The sequence below is a fragment of the Rhipicephalus sanguineus genome, chromosome 1, assembly GCF_013339695.2.
Source record: "Rhipicephalus sanguineus isolate Rsan-2018 chromosome 1, BIME_Rsan_1.4, whole genome shotgun sequence".
Taxonomy (NCBI): domain Eukaryota; kingdom Metazoa; phylum Arthropoda; class Arachnida; order Ixodida; family Ixodidae; genus Rhipicephalus; species Rhipicephalus sanguineus.
Genome location: NC_051176.1, coordinates 75890686 through 75914954, shown reverse-complemented (window position 1 = coordinate 75914954; position 24269 = coordinate 75890686). Strand labels below are relative to the sequence as shown.

At 46.1% G+C, this 24269-nt stretch overlaps 1 protein-coding gene across 1 annotated transcript in view; it reads left to right on the top strand.

The window, feature by feature from the left end:
* The window catches only part of LOC119393098 (uncharacterized), a 62895-nt gene extending 43644 nt beyond the window's left edge, over window positions 1-19251 (top strand). Inside the window, exons 5-6 of the mRNA XM_049419270.1 lie at window positions 8594-8683; window positions 18279-19251. Coding sequence (XP_049275227.1) covers window positions 8594-8683; window positions 18279-18495 — 307 coding nt within the window. The 3' untranslated portion in view covers window positions 18496-19251. The remainder of the gene's footprint in view (window positions 1-8593; window positions 8684-18278) is intronic.
* The last annotated feature ends 5018 nt before the right edge of the window (window positions 19252-24269 follow it).

Genomic DNA, 24269 nt, shown 5'->3' with positions numbered 1-24269 from the left:
GCATTGCTCTTGCTACTCTGTCACCGTCGCACGAGTGCCAGATCTCATCGGTGTCACCTGAACTGCCCGTTGTCGTCTCTCCGATCCCGCATAGAGTCGACGCAGTCACCTCTTCTACACTGCACAACAACATCACCAAGATGATTGCCTCAGAACTTTTGCCCTCTCAAGTTAAAGACCTCACTGATCTCCTTATGATCTACTCTGACATATTTGACTTCGACGGTAGGCCCTTAGGTCAAACCTCGCAAGTCAAGCACCGCATAGATACCGGTGATGCAGCTCCAATTCACAGGCGTCCTTACCGAGTTTCACCATCAGAGCGCCAAGTTATTCAACAGGAGGTCGACAAGATGCTCACAAAAGGCATTATTGAGCCTTCTTCGAGTCCGTGGGCTTCCCCTGTAGTCTTAGTTAAAAAGAAAGACAACACCTGGCGTTTCTGCGTGGATTATCGGCATTTAAACAAGATCACCAAAAAGGATGTCTACCCGCTTCCTCGTATCGATGATGCCCTGGACTGCCTTCATGGTGCTACCTATTTTTCTTCGATAGACCTACGCTCTGGTTACTGGCAAATCGCCGTAGACGACCTCGACCGTGAGAAGACTGCCTTTGTAACGCCTGACGGTCTCTACCAATTCAGAGTCATGCCGTTCGGCTTGTGCAATGCGCCGGCCACGTTCGAGCGGATGATGGACACGCTTTTGCGCAGCTTTAAATGGTCTATCTGCCTGTGTTACCTGGACGACGTCATTGTATTTGCCCCCACCTTTGAGTCTCACCTCGACCGACTTTCGTCCATTCTTTCAGTGTTTCGTGCGGCTGGGCTACAACTTAACTCATCGAAATGCCACTTTGGCCATCGCCAAGTTGCTATTCTCGGGCATCTCGTTGACTCATCTGGCATCCGACCCGATCCCAACAAAGTTCGCGCTGTCCTCGATTTTCCCATACCAACTTGTGCCAAAGACGTTCGAAGTTTTGTGGGCCTATGCTCATATTTCCGACGATTCGTCAGAAACTTCGCAGATATTGCCCGCCCCCTCACTGATCTTCTCAAGAAAGATGTGCCATTTTGGTGGGGTCCTGACCAAGCCAGTGCTTTTTCCCGCCTCATTACGCTGCTCACCACACCGCCGATCCTCGCCCACTTCGACCCGTCTGCTCACACCGAGGTCCGCACAGACGCTAGTGGTTACGGCATTGGCGCTGTGTTAGCCCAGCGTCAATCCGGTCATGATAGAGTTCTTGCGTATGCCAGCCGGCTCCTCTCCCCTGCCGAACGCAATTACTCTATTACTGAGCGCGAGTGCCTGGCGCTTGTATGGGCAGTTGGTAAATTCCGTCCCTATTTATATGGTCGACCTTTCACCGTTACCACAGACCACCACGCTCTATGCTGGCTTTCAGCACTCAAAGATCCAACAGGGCGCCTAGCTCGTTGGGCTCTGCGCCTCCAGGAATTCACGTACACAGTGGTCTACAAGTCCGGCCGTCTACATCAAGACGCCGACTGCCTTTCTCGGTACCCCGTTGACGATCCAGACCACGTAACGGATGACACGTCCATCTGTATCTCCTCGCTCTCTGCTTTCGGCAACATCGGTGACGAGCAACAGCGTGACGCGTCCCTACGAGATCTAATCACCCGCCTGAATACTGACTCGACGGACAGTTCGCTTCGCATGTTCGTCATCATAGACGGTATCTTATACCGACGGAACATGCGCCCAGTGGGACAGGAACTACTAGTTGTAGTACCCACTCATCTCCGCTCGACCGTACTTCAGCAACTACATGATGTACCAACGGCCGGCCACCTTGGTGTTGCCAGAACGTACGACCGTGTCCGCCGACGCTTTTTCTGGCCCGGCCTCTACCGTTCCGTACATCGTTATGTCGCTTCTTGCGAGTCGTGCCAACGCCGGAAAAGGCCAGCTGTACACCCCGCCGGGCTCCTTCAACCCATAGACATACCTGCTGAGCCTTTTTTTCGTGTCGGCCTCGACCTTCTGGGACCTTTCCCACTTTCTCACAACGGTAACAGATGGGTCGCCGTCGCTACGGATTATTCTACCCGTTTTGCCAATACGAGACCTCTCCCGAGCAGCTGCGCTACAGACGTCGCCGACTTTTTGATACAAGACGTCATCTTACATCACGGCGCTCCTCGTCAACTCATCACGGACCGAGGCCGCTACTTTTTATCCAAGGTAATCGAGGACCTACTTCGCTCTTGTGCAACCAAGCACAAGCTTACAACGGCCTATCACCCCCAAACGAACGGACTCACAGAACGTTTGAATCGCACGATCACTGACATGCTCGCCATGTATGTCTCGACTGATCATCACGACTGGGACATTGCTCTACCCTTTGTCACTTTCGCTTACAATAGCTCGCGCCACGACACTGCTGGATATTCTCCCTTTTACCTTCTGTATGGAAGAGAACCGACCTTGCCGTTCGACACGCTCGTACCCATCCCTGACCACATCTCCACCGAATATGCTCGCCACGCTATCAGCACAGCCGAAAAGGCCCGTCAGATCGCCCATCGACGCCTTTCGGACTCTCAACTCAGCCAGAAACATAGATACGACAGTTGCCACCGGAACGTTCGCTTCAGTCCGGGTGACCTCGTTCTCCTGTGGTCTCCGTCTCGGCATGTTGGCCTGGCCGAAAAACTTCTGCCCAAATACTCCGGCCCCTACCGTGTGCTACGCCAGGTGACTGAGGTTACCTATGACATCGCCCCTCTGGACCCTACGGCGCCCTCTACGTCTTCAAACGTCGTCCACGTCGCTCGCCTGAAGCCGTACCTTTCGCCCATCACCTGCTAACAGGCGCCGAGTCGGCGCTTTCGCCGCCGGAGGTCGATGTAGCGGGGTTGCAGCTATGACTATGGTGAGGTGTGCGAAGAAGAGGCAGACGACGTGTCGGTGTGCTGGAAGTAACAACCGCCATCTTGACTGCTGGACCATCCTACACTGTAAATAAGTTATAAATATATTCGCAACAATATGGTAGGCCCGAAGTTTTTTCTACTTTGTCAAATTGGTATACGCTACATTTTTCAAGCTTCACACCTGCAAGTATCAACTGTTTTATGGAACAAAAGGGTTTACACTGAAGGAACTGGCACTGTCACTGCTGCTGTTTTCACACACACGCACAAAAAATGAATAGATTTGGCCGGATGAAGAATTTTGAAAAGAAAGTGGTAGTGATGTATATTGTGTGAAAGACTGAAGGGAAACCATCAAAAGAACCAGATATAGCTCGTTTTATATATTTGGTGCGTTTCTGCAAGGTAGATAAAAAGTGAAAGGAATAATACGTAAAGGTTATCAATTATTTTTATGAAGTCAGAGCTGATACATTAGCATTCCTTGTAACGTATGCAATCATCCCATACTCAAGGTCAATATCTACAGGATAGACTTTAAAGACGAAGAATCTCGAGAGGAACACTGTTTACATATACGTTTCATTTTTTTCTCTCTATCTTGACCAGGAGCCGGTGAAGACGAACAAGAACTTGCGGTGAGTAGTCAACCTCCTGACTATCTCCCTCCTATGCATGAACTGCCGGTGGTGCAGTGATGCAACCGCAATAGGAGAGATAAATTTCCTGTACAAAATTAAGGTAACAGGCAGTGCAGCCAATGGCAGCACGTATAGTGCGTTATTTCTAGTAAAAAAACTCTCAGGATCCTTTATGCATTCGCCTAAGACGACTCGAAGGCGGAAGCCATCAGGTGTTTCTGTCTGGTGATCATCATTAACGTAATGATAACCAAATCTCCATCTTTGATTAATCATCATCATCATCTTCTTCGATGAGTGATCACCTTCTACTTCGGGGAGGAATTACCATAGTCATCTTCGACGGTGTTGATAATGATGACGATGTTTGGTGTCATTTGTGTTGAGGACTACTACGGCGACGGTCACTTTTGCCGTTTGATGCGGCCTATAAAGTTTTCGCCTTAAGAACTGAAGTGAAGTAATTGGTAGACAAAGGAAAGATGAATTAAAGAGGAAAACTTGCCGCCGGTAATGACGGACAATGCAATCTTGGAATTGGGAATATGCATGTTGTAAACAAGCTTTTTTTTTGTTAATTTAGAAAGGCGCTACGAGAATGGTGATGTCATGCCTGAGGAGTGTCATCCGCGAGGAAGCTCAGGAACTGAGGCTCGAGTACTTTCGTCAGACGGGCATCACCGCAGGAGCAGGCGATATGAGGTGAGTCTTATGTGAAAACAGCACTGTACATTCTCACTTGCTGGGTGAGCGAGGGTAATTCAGAGTCCATGCAAATTGCAGACTGGATTCGCTTGACCTGTGTGAGGTGGCTGCTAGAACAACTCGAATTATCAGGGGCCATCACATTTATCTCTGTGGTACTGCCTGGGGAAGGGTCAACCTGTGTTTGCATTTTTGCTTGGCGTACGTCGCTCATAAATCATAAAATCGTTCGTTCATATTTCTTCTCTCTCACTACACTTCCTGTGCATACTCTGCCAAATTTGTGGGTCTCTAACGTGGCATTTAAGCTTTAGAAGACGTCAACCTCGTTATAACGAAATTATTACGGATGCTGAAATTTAGTTAAACGTAGACCAACGCTGCGTTTTACGCTAGAGCGCTTTAACGTTTTGTATATTATTTGCATAATAAATGAAAACGAATAGTTTAGTAATGATGCTTCACTAATTATTATTTGACCTGAATTGGAGCTCATATTGCAATCTAGAATTTGCAGCCGATAACTTCGAAAATCACATCCAACTCGAACCATTTCTAATGATACCGGTTCAGAGATTAGAGGCGGCGTAGCCGTAGGCGAAAAATGTTGGACGATGATCTGACTGACTGCAGTGAGGAATATTGACTAAATAAAATAATAAATTTTGTAATCGAACTTTGGAAGTTTGTTTTGGCTCTGTTCATGCTAGCTCCATACATGTCTAAAATAAATAAAGCCGGTAATTGGGGTCGTTCAAGTTTGCGACTATGTGGGGAGGAGGGTGGGGGGCGAGAGGGTTGCAACGCCCTCCTGCACTCTCCTCTCTCCTCCCGTAGCCACGCCACTGTGCCACAAGCACGTGTTATTTTAGCGCGAAAGCGCTACAGAGCTCGTTGCTTAGAAATTCCAGTGTCGGCGTCGGCGTCGTTGGTTGTGAGCGAATAATCAGTCCATGAGTGAAAATTTGAAAGAGATGAAAATAGATAAATTATTAAAATCTTCGGTTCGAGGGGTGATCGAACGCAGGACTTCTGCTTGGCAAGCAGGTGCTCTACCACACAGCCGCGTCAGTGCTCCAAATTTTTTCAGGAAAAAAACCTTATAGGAATGTCGTCTCGTGCTAGGAGTCTCCTCCTAATGTAATATTGCGCGGCAGAAGCGTAGAATACCAGCAGGCGTCAAAACATGTGCATTGCACAATGAGTGGTTGTTTTAAAGGCCCACCAATTACAAAGCGTACAGGTATAATTAATCATCATTATCGGCAACAGCCTCAACATAGCGTGCACCTGCGCGGGTGCCCGTGACACCTCACGGATGCATAGTGGATACTTCGCCTATTCGAAAATAGAAAAATTGTGTCGTAGTGGGCCCTCCGCAACCATACTTAAAGCCAGGGTGTCGGAACGTAACGAAAACCGAAAACGAAAAAAGAAAAAAAGAGAACGATATTTTCGACCGGAACGAGAACGTAACCGAAACTTTATCTATTATTTCGTTCCGGAGTGAAACCGAAATTTTTCAATCGTTTTTCGGTTCAAGAGAAAACTTCCCAATCCAGAGCAACTGAGCTCATGTATTGTGAGCATATCTCAGGGTACAGTATTAGCGCGTACCTCAGGCAGGAATTCCAAAGCAAATATATGTTGAAATTGCGCGAAAAACAAAAACAGTGGCAACCAGAGATGGTTATATTAACGCAAGTGGACTTTTGCGTGCCTGTCACACAGGCCAAAGTGGAGAGGGCATTGTCGGCGCTGAAGTTTGTTACAGCGAAAGCTGCTATGAGATCACAACAGTTAATTTTGCGCCATAGTTTTCTGCCGCCGCCGGTGTCCGTGACCGCTATCGCTTGATTTAAAAAAATAAATGAGAAACAAATGTCTAGGATCGGATGAGATTTCAACGCGCGCCCTCTGCGTGGCAGTCGGCTCTTCCACCACAGTGCCACGCTGGTGCTTGTAACTCCTTCGCAAAAATACTCTATACAGGTGTCATGTCGGGCAAGGAATCGTGTTAACATATTTAATATAGCGTGGCAGAAATGTAAAATAAAAACCAGTCGTCAAAAAATGGTAATTGCGCAAAGAGTGTGTTGTTTAATGCTTCCCACCAGTGTTGCGGAGTTGCCCCACCAGAATTGTAATGAATCCGGAATCATTCCACATGTTCGCGGCGCCGGAATGGAATGGGGACAACGCTTGGAGGAATGGAATGGAAACGGAAATAAGCGCCTTTTGCACTGAATTGAATGGGAATGGAATTACATCTTTTTCCGAAAATAGAGCACGTTTTCGTCTACGTGCTGTTTTTCAAACTTCAAACATTAGTAAGTCAGAGCCTCGAAATTAACAATAAAGCAGTATTTTTAAAATGGCTTCGCTGATTAGAAGCACGGTACATTTATAAGCAACGTGCCTACTAGAAACCAAGGGGCAAGTTAGTGTACAAACAAAAGCATTATCGCAGCAGATACTGAAGGGAGAAACAAGTTATCCCCAGTGCCTTGATTCCCATTGATACCCCCACACGAAAGTGGCGAATACTCTATGCAAAGGCTGATCTTTGTCTCACGAGCAGTTAGTACCTGACACACGTAAATACCCTTTGCGACAAGGAAGACATTGCATACCTGCGCACAGGCGAACACAGAAAGTTCTCCTCACCCCATCCATGCTTGCGAGGCGCGCTTAACAAGCGTGAGTGCTGACGAGCAGTGCGGCCCAGTGTTCCGTATTCGATACAATGGCACAAGGTGCCCGAGCGGTGCACTGTTCCAACTAATACCAGGAGATCTAGAGGGTCTTATTCCCCAGTAACGAAATCTTAGTTTTCTCCATATTCACGACCGCTCCAGACCTGTGACAAAACTGCATGGTCTTCTTGAATACTACTTAAAAAATACGCTATGTAACACCACCATTCGTTCAAACATGCTGACCATGCAAATAGTATAGGTAGCGGGAGAACTGCCCCTATGGGAATTAGTAGGGTGGTTGTACTGCGCGAGATATGTCACCAAGCTACTATCCCTCGACCTTGTTAACGTGTTTTGCGTACTTTTAAAGCTCTTAATGCATCTGATGACATCAGCTTTATGGGGCGTTCATTCTTAACTCGATAAAACTATCAAGATGCCTCTCCTACGTCGAGGAATTGCAGGATTGGAATTGAACTGCCGGGCCATTCTGAGAGTGCGAATGGGCTAAGTTTTTTTTCATTCCGAGGAATTGAAAGGAATGGAATTGCAGCAAGTTCTGATTCCCCGCAATTGAATTGAAATGGAATGGAGGCGCCCATTCCGCAACACTGCTTCCCACCCACTGCAATGTGCTCAGCCATAACTCTTTATCATCATCAGTCAGCACAAAGTGCACACAATGCCTTACAGATGTGTAGCGTGTACCACGAGACTCGGAAGAATGACGAAAAATTGCATAGTGGGAACTTCTCTACTTTAGAAAAATTGGGATGATTTATGGCGTAGTAGGTCCCTTGCATGTGTACTTGTATTATTGCCCCAAGAGACTCTCCTACGGCCTCTACAAATTCCGCTCTTCCAGCTTTCGTTGTTACTGTGCTGCGTGTTCCACACAAGCCTGGCGATCTTTTTCTCAGAACAGCGTTCTCGCTCATCAGAGAGAACACTTAATGACGTGCTGCTTCTGAGATCGTGCTCACTCCCTTGACACAAAGCATTGAGCCCATTAAAAAAATTTGTATTCGTCTTTTGAGAAAATAAATACTATGACTTTGAAATTAATAATGGGTTGTGCTAGTTGGTAGGAATTCCTGGTACAGTTACTTCCTCTCCTCTGAAGAACGTGTTTTACCCTTGTCCCACTTTCCTATGAGGAGGGCAAGTAACTACATCACAAATCCACTGTTCTTTATGATTACCTTAACTTCAAATTTTTGCATAAAGAAACTGTTACGAACCGTTACGGAAACCTTAACTTCAAATTTTTGCATAAAGAAACTGTTACGAACCGTTACGGAACATTTTTTTTTGGTTCCGGAACAGAAACGGAACGGAACTTTTTGCGGTGGAACGAAACTAAAACCGAAACGAAAAACATTCCTTTCCGACACCTTGCTTGCAGCAGGAATTCTAGGATAGTTCGAAACGGCCACTGTTCCCTACCTTGAGGAACGGTGTCCACCGAGAAGTGGAGCCATGCTAGCGGTTGAGAAGGCAATGCAAACGGGACCCGATTACGCTATCGCGTTCTGCTATTGAAGGCTAAGCTAGAGCATCCTACAAGTTTTTAAAGCTAATGTGCCAGCGCCACTATTCGTGTTGCTCACGTGACTTTCTCGTTTTCTCCTTACCAGCAGTTCTGGCCACCATGGTTCGTCTTCGAAAGCTCCGAAGGCCAAGAACGACATGGCTGCAGGCTGCCGAAGGAGGTGCCGATTCCCCAGGTTAGTACCGAAATAGAAAAAGCAAAACGTGGACAAAGTTTGCCTGCAACACTAGCCCAGTTACGAAAATTCTGTTGTCGACCAGCCTCACGTAAGCATGGTTCTAAGTTACCACTGCAGCATTCTTATGGTGCCTCACTAACAGATACGGTAGTTACGTGGAGCAGGGGTTCGCTGGAAATCATGAATCACCGGTCTTATGGCCGCTATGGAAACAGTGTGATATATCACTGGGCATATTGCTTTGCACGCATTGGTATCAGCGGCAAAGCAAGCCGAATTGGGCTAGTAATTGTCACTCGAGAGATAAAAAAGAGCCAAACGCTGCATGACGTCGTGACGTGTATCTAGCTTTTGCAATCACTTCCGTTTTTTTTTGCGGTATACAAGGGCGTTTTCTAGGTTGTGAATTTATTTAGTCTCCAACCGTATTTGCCATGCAGGTGTACAGTGTAAATTGCGACATTAAATCATTCAACCACAAATTTTATACCGGACAGAAAGTGGTCAAATTTTGCGAGCTTCCTGAGAGATGCGCAAACATCTACACGAAATTTACAACACAAGTGTGATATTTTGGTTTCATAGCATAAGTTTTTTAAGGAGAAAGCCTTATGTGTCTCTTGCGAAGGTTACCTTGGCGGAAATGCCGGCCTGTGGCAAATAAAAAAGGCACAGTTTATCCGCAAGGGCGAAGCAATGAGTATATTAGCAATAAATTGTAATGCCATACGAAGAAAGGCTAGCACGTCCCTTCTTTAGCAAACATGGCCACTGAAGCAAGCGAACTGACCTTCGTGTTGTCTATGTCTACAACGCAATCTGAGCGATGAAGGATCTGCGCGCGAGTAGGGGCAACCACGTCCTGTTGGGCAAAGTACGGAGCTGAAGGCGCATCGCCACTCCGGCGGCGAAAGACGGGCGGGGTGGCGCCAAAAACCCGCCCTTTGACCCTGCGCGCCATCCTACGGGTGATCGTGAACACGCCATCGCCACGCTGAAGAACCTCAGAGATGTGCATAGCATTAACGTGAAATGGTGTATATAAATGCTTGCTGGCAGTGTGCTGTAGGGCGCATGCGTTGTGGGCCAGAACCCGTCGCGTTTCGTTGCGAGGGGTCGCAGGTTCGAATCCTCGGTCGCGCTCTTCGGAAAATTTTTTCTCAGACTATTTTTATGTTGTGGCTCTTGCACATATACACATACCTATACATAAAAACTCGTTGACAGTGCCCATATAATTGTTATCGCAATAACAATAATATATCCAATAATAGCATATATACCTGGTGCATTACATGGCGCATGGAGCTCAACATTAATAAATGTAAATCGATGCGCATTTCTCGTTCAAGCGCAACCTGCCCTACCTATGTCCTAAATAACTGCCCCGTTACATGCTACCGCTATCTAGGCGTTGACACTGGGTCTGACCTTTTTCTGAAGCAGCATATACAGTACCTAATATCTCAAGCTAACCGTTCGTTATTACACTTCAAGATAGATTTTTCCTTTGTGTCTGTTCCATTAAAACGACTGTTCCATATAGTGTACATCCGCGCACAATTGTAACGTGCCTCATTCATTTGGGATCCTCATCAAGTCACGTTAATTAACGAAATTGAATTAGTACAAAACCGGTCTGTTCGTTTCAACTTTGCTAACTATAATCGCACTGCTAGTGTTACATCAATGAAGAGAACCCTTCAGATCAGGCCTACAGCCAGAGGGGGGGGAGGCTATGCCCCCCTCTTCCCAAACTTTTGATGAAGGTGTGTTTGCGAAAAATAAATAATGAAAATAGGTGTTTTTCTAGAATAGTCAAGGTTTTCGGCAAGTGCACCCCCGCCCCCCCCCCCCCCCCCCCCCGCCGAAAAAAATTCCTGGTTACGGGCCTGCTTCAGATACCACTATTTCTCTTCTCAGAAAAGAATCGCGCATTTCGTTTTTCCATAAAATGTATTACCAGAATGCATCCCTACGCTCCCTTCGGATCCACCCTGCGTCTTACTATTCAGCTCGTCATGATTACGTACTTAAAGTTAACGTACCTCGTCATAACACCATAGCATGTTCACAATTATTCATTCCTAAGACCTCAATCGACTGGAATAGTCTAGCTGCATCATTAGTAAGCATCACCGACACCACAAGTTTTAAGAATGCACTAATCAACATGAAATAAGGAATCGTACGAACAGGCATATTACATGTTCATTGGTGTGCATTGCCTGTTTAGTGTACTCTCTGCGTATTTAATTTTAATTGTCCATTTAGCAAAGCTTAGTCCCTGTGTGTATTAACTTACTATTATATAGTATTTTTTTCTGTACTTTAGTTTGTTAGAAATTCCCTCTACAAGGTACAAAGTGTATCCTGAGGATCAAACACATAAATAAATAAATAAATAAATAAATAAATAAATAAGTAAATAAATAAATAAATAAATAAATAAATAAATAAATAAATAAATAAATAAAAATAAATAAATAAAAAGTTACATGAGCACCCGCGAGCTTCGTGGGTCTTGCCGACCGAGCTCCGCGCTCACTCGCCTTCGTGGCGTTCGCGTGTTATATAGTGGACGGTAAAATAGCCACACCGGATGGCTTTCGCCTTCGCGTCGCCCTGGCGAATGCATAGGGGACCCTGTGAAGTTTTACTTCTAGTTTGGATCTGTCTAATTATTACCACTTCTGTTTTCTCGGAATTTACGATGAAGGAATGTATTGTTACGGGGCATAAAATATATAGTCCAAAGACTTCTTCTGCTGTCCTCTTCGTCGTCCTTTGCAGCCTGTTACAGTATTTCTTGGCCGCTAGAGCACCTAGCCGGTGCTAATTAGCAGGCACTCGAAAGATGGTTTCTCGAAAGATGGTTTGAGACGCGTGACATGCACAATATCAGAACGAGGCTGAACGACAGTGGTCTCGCTATAGAGCGATTGCGTATGTGACGTCGGTCACTTGACGTAAGATACAGTCAGGGCCGGAATAGCCTTCAAATAACTCATCCGAAGTCCAACGCCGCCTTAGAGGGCCCGTAAGAGAAGCAGGCTAAAGTCAGCATGGCGGGCGTCATATGCACTCTCTGATTGTCCTGCGAGTCCGCTAGTCGTCGCCGGGCAATTCGGCGCGTCAATTGGAGCTTCGTTGTGGCTTCCCGAGCGCACTCCGACAAGTAATTTACTCTGGACGGCAGGGGTGGGCCGAAAGATAACGTAGGCTCGCGGCCGAAAAAAATAAAAAAATGGAGACAATCCAGCGGTATCGTGGCTATATAGGAATTGAAGGGAAAACAGACGAACAGTAACGTATATTCTCCCAATCTTGATGGCCAGCAGACACCAGGGCTGGGCAAAGATTGTTTGAAATTGTATCGCGATACGATACAAGATACTGAGGTAAGAAGTATTTGAGATACAGATACGAGATACTACCGCGATACTTGTATTCGATGCGATACTTGCCAATTGTATCGTAAGATACTTCGATACAGTCACCAGCTAGGTAATGTATATCCATAGGATGCAGCAGGAAACGCCAACGCACAAAAATTTCTGCTTGAAATTCCTTAACTCTGACCTATTTTGTTTCATTTGGATGAAATGCCTTTAGTATCTTAAAAGTTTTGTATTTCTAGCTCAAAGTACATTAACTCAATTCCGAAGCAACTTACCGGGAAGAACTTCAAAAGAGGCCTTCGCATGATGGTGCAAATACCGGCGTGGACTTTTACCTTGTCCATAAACCACCACTGCGTAATACCTGATCACCGGCCAGGTGTACAGCAGCAACAAAGCTGGAAGCGGCATTTGTGAAGAATGGTGCATACGTAGGGGACATAAAACTGCAATGGCTGTTCATATTCTACGCATATGCAGGTGAAAAGCGTTAGTTATCGATATGCTCACTAACGTGCAATCTTTGAACAATTGTTCTTAAACGAAAGAACATCTGCAACTCGGAAACTTCTCAGACGTATTGTATTGTCACGTGGTATAGAGACAATTAATAAGGCGGCAGTCAAATTGTAGAAACGAAACTCTTTACCAAACTAACTTAAGGTAAGACAATAGAAAATTCATTGCCTTTGGAAAATTGCCTGAAACTGTTCGTTGGGACGCCCATGAGCGATACGGAGCATTTGGTATATATGTTTCTCGAATCACCCGTCTAACATCTTCTCGAGTGCCCCCATCTAACGTCTTTAAGATGGCTCCTAACAATTTCCATTATTATAATGCAAACTCAATTTCGCTACTTCATTAAGCGGTAAGCAGAATGTTTGGTACTGTCTACTCAAGACCCGCCACGGTGGTCTAGTGGTTATGGTGCTCAACATGTGTCCCGAAGGTCGCGGGATCGAATCCTGGCCCCGGCGGCCGGATTTTCGATGGAGACAAAAATGCTTGATGCCCGTGTTCTTAGATTTAAGTGCATGTTAAAGAACCTGAGGTGGTCGCAATTTCCGGAGCCCTCCACGGCGTCTCTCATTATGATAACGTGGTATTGGGACGTTAAACCTCAAATAATAATATTACTGTATAGTATTCAAGGCACGCCCACATAATTATATATTTGTTTTCAAAATCGCCTGGGCAGAATAGTAAACTCAAGTGAAGTATAAATGCGCAAATACTAGCAGAAATAACGCAGACATTTAAAAGTAACAATAAAGGAGAGAGCTTATTTTGGCAGCACGTTACAAAAGAGATGTTGCAGCGACCACTCCGGAAAAAAACAATAAAGAGGCCTTGGTAATGCACGGAATGCAAAAGGACAGCTAAGAAAGCATTTGTGCTAACAATCAAATTATGATTTCAAAAATTATTTGAATATATAAATAGCACGAACAAAATGATCTGGCACACCGAAATATCTTTTGTTAGGTAAAGGCTTGTTCTATTAGGTCGAGCATCGGTATCGTTGGATCTATTGTTCTTAGAATCTTATTTACATATAGGTCGATGTCATCGCATGTAAGGCAAACTTACATCCAAGAGGTGCTTCATATTGATGATGTGTGAAAGCCATGAGACGCAAGGCAACTTCATTCTTGCATGCTTCAGATTTCGTTACGAAGCACCACGCAAGAGGATCTTCAATTACGACACGAAAGCGGCATAGTAACTTGCGCAATAGACGCTGCACTCATTACAGTGCGCGACGCAGGACCGTGGCTAAGAGAAAGTGTCATGAAACTGACACAACTAAAAAGAAAAAAATATCGAGTATACGAAATCTACGTGGGCTGGGCGTAGACGTTCGCGCGCTTGTTGTGTGGAGACTGCGCGAGCGCTACCGCATGATTCTACTCCACCAGCAGGAACGCGCAAACCACGCCGCCTGCCCTCACTAGAGTACCCTGGCGGCAAAATAAAATTATGTCGCCGCCTTTGGTTTTATTCAGAGGCATAGTGGTGCCCGCACAAGCTTCAGAAGCGGAGTTCAGCCAGCGACAATTGTTTCGCACAGTGGTGTTGCGATAACGGTATCTTGTATCTTAAGATACACGATACATTATTGAATGTATCGGAAATACAAATACAGATACTCGTTTTTCGAGACATATCGCGATACAAATACAAGATACCCGAAGAGTATCTAAGACAGTATCTAAGATACGTGTATCTTCGATACTGCCTAGCACTGGCTGGCATAAACACCTCCACTGTTAAAAATCGGCAGATGCTACCGCATTGCGAGAATCGATTTCATGCGAAGCAGTTGGCGAGTAGCAGCGTATGCTTTTTTTTCCCTTTGTGCCAAACTTTATAAAGTGGATTGACATCGCTGCGTAAACTAAGTAGTTGTGTGCATATCGTGGGATTACCAGGCGTGTCGACTACACTGGCGTCCAATGGGTATCTCATGGTTCGACGAAACACTGTAACTCACGTTAAAGCACAGACGTCACTTTCGTTGCAACGAACTGCACATTAAGGTGCGATGACCTGCGCATTATTAACCAGCGGTTGTCGGCGTATTTGAGCAACACTTGACTGTACCTTGCTCATTCACAGGAGTACATGTGTAGTGCTTATCACATTGTTGTAAACGTGGATAGCCAATACTTTGGCGTTGGCCCGACATGGCGCTTCGATGGGGTCTTCCTCTAAAGCAGTTTCAAGCGCTGGCGTGGCTATGTGATAGATGACCTGACTGCCAGGCAAAATACCTGGCTTCGATTACGGCTCGAGCCGCGAATGTTATTCTTTACTTCCATCGCTATTTCTCGCTCATCGACGAGGCTGCCAAGGCCGGCAAAGAATTTTGTGCGACACGGGCTCGTTAACGCTGTCGCGTTAAGATTTCCAAAGTCAATTCCCGCTGTCCCTAATATGAACTATGAATCACCTGTGTCATATACCCGCATATCACGGGCACCGATATGCGGGTGTCTGCCACACGTGACTCGTGGAACGTATTTCAAGATGTACGCGAAAGGAAGTCGCATCGCATTATTCATGCCATGATCCAACCACTCCCTGGACATTTTTTTCTTTTTTGCTTTTTCTCCCTCAATAAACGTTTTGATAAAGCTAAAGAGACGACCACAAGAGCCCACAAAAGTAGGCGGCTAGATAGATAGATAGATAGATAGATAGATAGATAGATAGATAGATAGATAGATAGATATAGATAGATAGATAGATAGATAGATAGATAGATAGATAGATAGATAGATAGATAGATAGATAGATAGATAGATAGATAGGATCGGTCAAAGTGCCTCTGGTTCGCTAAAAAATGCTTCGCGTTTGAAAGGCTCTTCCATTACACTTGTCTGCAATCGGTGCGCTGAGTATGGGTGATGTGCCTAATTTGTTGTTTGTATTGCGGTAAGGCATAGCCTTCGAGATAAGACTCGTCGCCCACATTGCTTGTGCTCCTGCAAGCTCGCTGAAGGCTTTAATATCATCCGGAAATTCTTGTCCAAGGTTCAGCATTAACAAACTCGCGTGTTCCAACCGATCACCTCAGAAGATAGACTACAAAGTCGCAAAAAAATAATAAATTCTGCACGACACCTTCACATTTGTATGGATGTTTGCTGGCCGCCGCATCCTCTCGATAAACTTCGCCACCAGGAAAAGTGTGGCGCTGCATGTTTGGAAAATTGTACATTCACTCCACCACAAATATTATTTTTCTAAAGAAGAAAAACGGTAGCGGGTCGCCACCACCATGCAGCGCCTTGCTTCGGAGCGTTCCTCGCGCTCCGGTCTCACTGTCGGCACCGGCGCTGGTCTGAACCCAAGCAAATATCTGTCATAATTATCAATTCCTTTTCATTTAATCGCCTTCTCACAAGGCCGACTATACAGCAAACTTTATTTTATTTACTGTCACTTACTTCGATATGTTCGTCTACAATTTTTTTCACAATACCAGCCGGATCGTGCCATATGTAGTGCGTTTGTGCCATTGTTGAACCATTCATTATCATCATCGTCTTCAATCTTGTGTGAAATGACACATCAATGCCTTGGAGCCGCACTCGGTGAGCGACCCAAGGCGTACTAAGTTCTCGGTGAAACTTAGCGGTGAGTCAAAATTTTCGGAGACACTGTTATTAAGATCGAGCTCACCGCCAGTTATAGTACGGCATGTCGCTAAGTTAACGTTACAGCTATGATGTGACAGAGTTCGATGGAACGGCGGAAAGGGCAATTCCCTGCGTACTTCGCAAGGCTAGATCCGCCTCCGACTGACAACATTCCCCTCCTTCTTGGTGAAGCTGACCTATGACATTGCTAGCAAGCATTTCCGCCTTGAGAGTCCAGTGACTCTCACAACGGCGTCTCGTGAATCGGCACCTCTTTGTGATTTATACTATATATGTCATTTGTATCTAAAGAACATCAAGCTTGGAGTTTAATTTTCCAAAGTGGGTCCAAGTGCAACAGAATATTGCTAAAGACTTAAGAGACAAGGTTCCTTGATATGACGCGCTAAGTTAATAATACATTTAGGAACACAGTGCCCGGGTTGCCAGGTTTGGCTATTTTGAGCCAATTTGGCTACTTCTTTTAGGCCGGTGGCGGGAGAAAAATCGTCTTGGCTACTGGGCATGTTTTGGGTTTCCTTCTCGTTCCCTCGATTTGAACGAAACTATCTAATCTGGTGACGTCGCAGCCCCTGGCGTACGTGTATTTGGTGCAAAAACACCGCAGGCAATGCGTGTTTCCAGCTGTGCCAAAATCGCATTTGGTAGACTTATTGTACCATGAACTTTACCGAAGAGAATGGCTCAGTCGCCTAAGCAGAGGCAAAGGTCAATGGTGGGGACCATCAAATAAATATATAAAAAAGCTGCACGTTTATCGCCTGCCAGTCAAGCGGGCCTCGCGGGAAAACAAAAGGAAATGCTTTTGGATACGTGGCTGGGACTCGGGGGAAAATGTTGCCTGGGGCCTCGTTTTAGAGACCACCTATTGTTGCACGCGACTTCAAACCGCTATTGGAAGTAAACAGGAATCGAAAACGCTCCGCGTCCAGGGCGCTCTGCATCATCGACATTAGGCCTCGGATATGCGACGAACTACTTGTGTCATGTGTTAGGATTTGATAGGGACTGTGACTCGGTAATATTAACTGCTCAGGCTTCGTCATCACGCAAGTTATGATTGCGAAAGCGACTACAATTTATGCTTCCATGCCAGCAACTCGTTCATCATTACAAATAACACGCACGGCGAAAAAGCAAGACGAGACGCCGCCCTTGTCATTCTTTGCGCTATTATCTGAATCGTGCACTACCAACTAGCCCATCAGTGTGAAGAGAGAGATGTGTGAAGAGAGTGTCATTTTTGCAACAACGCAAAGACTTCGTCATTCTGCACGAAATGATTGCTAGATTCAATAATTTAGGCTTGAATCTCAAGAGTTTTGATATTGAAGTGTTCATGTAGTACATATTTATATTTGCGCCGACTATCCGTTTATTGATTTAACTAAAACGTCGCAGTTGTTTTCACACACGCGTGGTTACTTTTAGCTATTTAACTCCCCCTGGCAAAAGTTGACTACTTTTTGGCTAGTTTTTCTGATTTTCTGGTTACTTTTTATCTTTTCGACCTGGCATCCCCGCACATTGCAGTTCAATTCACAGCGATTCAGCTAAAAAGGCGACACGATTTCACGTTCACGGTCCCACTCGTGGCCTTCTTGGCCACGAATCCTTTACTGATCACACTGGAAGGAGGAGGCCGACGATGTGGTCGAGTGCATAGCAGTGTACTGAACGCCACTCTGCAAACTTTACCGCCTTCAGCGCATTGCTTGTTCTACCATAAGTAATCTTTAAGTAATCATAATGTCCGGTCGTGGAAGTAGGTTATGAATATAAGAGCCATAAAACAAACGTAGACCCAAATCAGGATGTTACAGAAGCTGATGTTTCGAATTCCCCGCGTAAGTCATGCCGTTGCTGCCATTTTACCCTACGTGAAACTCCATTTTGCCTGACAACATTGAAGTAAACGACACATTTCATAACATTTTGATCGCTACACTGGATTTCTTATTTAACAGTATTCATTGATTGCAGTTAAGATTAGTGGCAAATTATTCAACTGAACTCTCGCAGGTCGAAGGAAATGGATGACAACGCTGACTTGCGCCTAGTTGAAGACGCACTCGCATCTTACGCTGACCAGTGGGCCGACCTAGAGGGCGTCACCGACTGCTTCACGGCGGCTGTCTTCAAGTGCCGCTGTTCATGCTCGGAGACACCCCAAAGACCTGGTCACATTGTCCGACATCTAGGGGCTTTGAACGATCTGTTAATTTCCGCGAAAATGTAATTACGAGAAATACCGGGAACGTGCGGACAGCTCGCTTTGGTGAGCGTAGCACATTCCGGCCTGCACCTGCCGGAACCGCAGGATTTCCAGTCTAAGCTGGGCGCCTGTTTGATGCACCGCCTTTTGAAATCCCATCAATGCATTGCAGCTCTTAGCGTCACACCATTCTATTCCGAGAAGTGCGCATCGCTTCTTTGCGACGTACTTCCTTACGACGTACTGGTAACACTAAATAAATCTGTATTGATATTCTTGCTAAGTGAGTATGTAAAATGCAGCGTAAAAATCCCGAAATGCGTAGTTGAAGCCCAGCAAACTCTTCTGTCGACCACAAATATAGCCTGGCGCGTTACGTTGTCGACGTAGATAGCCCTGCGCTGTAAAACGAAATTGACGCAGCCCTTCTTAAACATTTTATATCTCTCAGCAATGTCGGAGCTTTCTTTTCACGACTGCTTTTGCACGTGTTGGTATTCTAACCCCTCACCCCCGTTCACCGTCTTTTGTGTTGTGCCTTGGGGCCTTCGACGTGATAACCAATGAATTGAAGCTACAATTTTAATTGAATAAGTGCCATAATATACTTGTAATGCGCAGTAAAAAATTGGAAACTCTTCCCTACGAGCCGCATATTCAGGTGGAATGGTGGAATGGAGAAATACCACAAGTCACACGGACATTGTTGCGAACTGTGTTCGATGTTCCTAGTTAACGAACACCAAGCGTGGCTGGTGTGCCTGTGGAATATCAGTGAAAAGGCAGGTAATATTTTTAGATCAATAACCGTTCATCAGACTATCATTGAATGAGCGTAAAGTTAATCTAATCACTTTGACTTGAGTCAGGTTGATGTTTTTTTATATTTTTTTACCACTTCAGCGCCCCTACATTTCAAACGCTGGCCATCTGCAACGATGCGGTGGCTGCTGGGCGCTGAAGAATCACACGCAGCACCACTGCCCAAACAGCGCCTGCGTCGTCAAGAACGTAACCTGCTGTCGCAGCAGCGTCAACGTTGGCCCATCAGAAGCGCACGCGTGGCTGCACTGGCCATTCTGCCATGATAGAGTGTGCGCATCAGGGACACTATTATTTTAGCGTTCGTATTTTACTTTTGTGCTTTTCATGACTCTCCCTAACGCGATTATTAACGATATCTTTGATTTGAAAGAAACATGTTTGTTTCATTAAATAAGTTATCAGTAGTGTACTGATGTTTGTGTTTATGTCGGTACCCAAAAGCTGTGCGGCCCGAGGTGATTGCAAGCTGTGCTGATGGGTCTCTGATAAAGCCTTTATGAATACTTGAAAAGTGAGGAGAGCAATTCCATGCAGTTTCTTCACAAGGTGGCAGCAATTTTCGTGCAGCAGCCGGGAAATTACAGCGCCGTCAGAGGTTTATCATATTGATACGAGACGCTGGAGTCGGCTACGTGATACTAGACACCCGAGTCTGCGGCTGGCGTTACATGAGACGCGCCGAGTGACGTCAGCAGCAGCGCTTGCTCCTGCACTTGTGTGGCAGACTCGTTTTGCCTACCAGCAGCAACGCACCGGGACGGCGTCGAGTTGCTACTCAATAAATGCTACGCAGTCTTATTAGCCCGTGTTGTGTACTTTAGCCTCTCAAAATCACAAATGGTGACGATAATGGTGAAAACAAGGCGAGACGCAAGAAATAAGCGCTAAAGCGTGGCAACCAAGCTCTGAAAACCTCCGAGCTGGGCTTAACGCGACCACACCTTACGACAAAGCGCGACAAGACTTCCGAGATGGCAGCGTCCAGTTAAATTGCCGAAATTGGGAATTGGCCTTTTACGACACTGAGTGACCGGCTGTCTCAGTTCTTTTTTGCGGGGAACGAAGTACCGGAAGGTCCGAAGGTGCACGCCTTGCTTAGCATCATCGGGCCGAAGTACAGCCTCTTGAAGTCCCACCACCTTGTGGTCTAGTGGTTATGGTGCTCGAGTGCTGACCCGCAGCTCGCGGGATCGAATCCCGGAGCCCTCCACTACGGCGTCTCTCATAATCATATCATGGTTTTGGCACGTTCCACCCCAACAATTATTATTATAGCCTCTTGAATCTATGACTGCACCAGAGAAACCATCAGAAAAACATGCTATAATAAGGCTGCACTCAAGTTGCAGCGTCAGAAAAGACGTTCGAGCAGCTAACAGAATTGCTTCGCAATCACTTGAGCACGACAGCGTCAACTGCGCTCGTAGAGCTAGCGAAATTTCACAGGAGATGTCAGCTGCAACGATGCATCGCACAGTACGTAGCCTAGCTCAGAAACCTCTCAAACCTGTGAATTCGGCACCTTCTTGGACGAATCTCTTCGAGACAGGTTTGTGTGTGGTTTGTGCCGTACCGATATTGACCGATACTTATTTGCTGAAGATAAAAAGCTGACATTCTAAAAAGCCGTTGAGCGCACTTACAATGGAAGAAGCTAAGAAAAAAGTTCACCGACGATTACGATACCGCCTAATGCAAATTCTGAGCGCAGCTTCGTGTTTGGGCAAGGCCAACTGTGTTTGAAGTTTTGGCTTTTGTGTGAAGTTGGACAGCACCCACTACGCCATTCTTCGTCTTTCTGCGGATAAGCATGGTATACCCGCTCCACATCTGCAAGGTATTTTGTACACTTTCTTGATGCTGCATGAAGCTAATGACGATGAAGAATTATGGCTGAGCACTTTGCTGTAAATTATCTTTTCGCATATTCCTTTTATTTTATTTTTTTCACAAAGTCTACTGCCGCACGCTTCGTGGCCGATTCCCCGTAGTGGGTTGAGCTATTCCCTTAAGGAACCAACCAACCAACCAAAGCTGTGGGTGGGAAGCATTAAACCAATCACTCGTTGCGCAATTAGCATTGTGTGATGACTGGTTGTTATTTTACTCGTCTGCCACGCTATATTGCATAGGTTAACGCGATTCCTTGCCTGACATGACGCCTGTATTGGGTCTTCTTGCAAATGACCTTCAATCAGTAGCGTGGCTCTATGGAAGGCTAGTCGGCTGCCACGCAGAGGGCCCGGTTTCAAATCCCTTTGATCCATGGTATTTTATCTGCATTTATTTTTTCAAGTCTATCAGTTGCTTTTTTATGTCTGTCGGTTACGCCACCGACGGCGACGCCGCCCAACGCAGGAACAGGCTCTTAAGAACTGCGCTCAGAAATGTTGAGGAGGCGCACGCGAGAAAAGCTGGTGACGATCTTTACAACAAAAAGAATGTTTCGTTGCGGCTCTGACAGCATTTCTCCCGTGCCTGTCCGCATATACCTGATAAGTGCACGAACTGCGGCAAGAAGGGCCACATTCATCGCTCTTGCCGTGGTCCCAAGCAAAAGCCAGCGAGTTCCAGGAAATCCATAAGCACTCGTCAGATCGACGGCCCGAGCAACGTCCAGATGCTGTCTCAAAAAACCCGGAGTCCCATTAGCGTTGAAGTCGAAATTAATTATTTACCTGCGAATGTGGAGTTGGACATAGATGCCGCGGTGTCTGTAATATCAAGGCAACAGTTGAAGAATTTTAGACCACCTTTCCAGCGAGAACCAACAGAACCACGCGTCTGAAAACGCAAACTGTAGAAGTTGCCCAGCCCTGCGGCGTCTTCAAAGAATCGGTACGATACAAGGTCCAAGTTAGTTACAGGGACAAAATCTGCTGTTTACACAAGCTGCGCAATGACGCGCACCCTGCCGCAAGCCAAGGTGACCACAGAAAACGATTGAAAGGACTTCTCGACAAATACAGCTCCATCTCCAACGACATCCTAGGCTTAGAAGAATGTGAGCAAGCTACTTTATTTCTTAAGGAACAACGTCCAAAGTTCCTGAAAGCTCGAAACGTGCCATACGCCTTGCGATTAGCAGTGAAAGAAGAGCTGCGAAAGCTAGAGGAAATGGGCGTCATTACCCAAGTTTCCACTAGCGAGTTCACTACTCCAATTGTACCGGTTCTTACGAAAGACGGGACAATGCGTGTGTGTGGAGACTACAAGACAGTCTTGAACCCTGCCAGGTAGAAACTGGTACCCTCTAACTAAGCTAGATGAAATACTAGCTACGGTCGCCGGAGGGTGGTACTTCTCGAAAGCTGCTCACGTTGAACACGTATGGCTATTTGGAGTAAACAGGCTGCCGTTCGAAATGGCCTCGGCAGTCGTTCCAGCGCATCATGGATAATGTATTGCAAGGTCTGGCAGGAGTGATATGTTACCTAGATTAACAAGAACTGACATTCTTTTGATAGGAGCAACTGCCGAAGAGCACTTCCAGAATATTGAAGCAGTGTTTGAAACACTCGCGTGAAAAGGCATCCGAGTAAACGGCAAAAAATGCGAATTCATCAAGTAAAGTCTTTCGTATCTTGGTCATGTTATTAGTAAGGCCGGCATCAAGCCAACAAACTAAATGTTCAAGCTCTTCTCTAAGCCCCAGCGCCTACTAATGTAGCACAGCTGCGTCTATTTGCAGTTGCAGCTGCTTGGAATCATGAACTACTACGGCAAGTTTACACCGCAGTTGGCGATGATTGCTAAAGCCTTCTACAGACTGTTACAGAAAGGCATCTCCTGGTCCTGGGAGCATAAGTGCGAGGAACCGTTTCAAGCGTTCAAAGCAGTGGTGTCTGCAGCCAAGTTCTTGAGCACTACGTCCCGACGCTACCACTGCAGCTGTCATGCGACGCGCCCACGTAAGGCCTCGGCGTCATGTTATCGCACGTTATGAAAGACGGCACGGTTAGGCCAATTGGTTACGCTTCTAGATAGGACGCTAGGAAATACAGAAGAGAACGATAGCCTGATTTAGGAGGCACTTTTTGCCTTAATCTCTGGCATCAAGAAATTACATTTTTATATTTATGGTCGACAATTCACGTTAATCATAGATCGTAAGTCACTGCAAACAATTCTTGTACCGAAGAGTGGGCTCCCGTCTATAGCCACCGCCAGGCTACAACAACGGTGGGCTGCAACCCTTTCAGCTTACAAATACGACCTCGTTACCGAGAATCGGGCAACAACGTTGACGCGGACTGTTTCTCGCGACTACCGTTAGAGACAAGCGACGGAGAGGACATCACCAATGAGACATTTTATACGCTTCGGTTAGCGTCTCTTCCTGTGACAAGAAATGAAATCGCGCGCCACACAGCTCGTGATCCTCTTCTCGGCCTTGTTTTTGATTTCATCAGAAAAAGGTCGTCTTCGTATGTTGAAGACAAAGTGCTGAAACCATACTTTGACAGACGCAGTGAACTGATGGTCGACGAAGGGTGTCTGATGCATGCGATGCGAGTAGTGGTGCCTCCGAAACTGCAGCGTCCAGTCGGATGATATATATAAGGGACATCCAGGAATCGTACGAAGCAAGGAACTCGCCCGCAGCTACGTATTGCGGGCATCCGTGGAACAGGATGCTGACAATCAAGTGAGACACTGCATATCATGCCTGCAAGAGCGCAAAATTCCACAACAGGTATCTTTGCACCCCAGGTCGCAGCCTATGCAGCCATGTTCACATGTGCATATTCACTTTGGGGGCGCATTCCGTAGACGTATGCTGCTAATTGCTGCAGTTGCACATTCAAAATGGCCTGAGGTGTACGTCATGACATCCTCGTCAGCGCAAGCTACCATGACAAAATTAGGCGATTTATTCGCTCCAAAGGGCGCGCCGGAAACGATTGTATGTGAAAACGGCGCACAGTTCACACCGTCCGAGCTAGAGATGTTCATGAAAGAACACGCCGTTC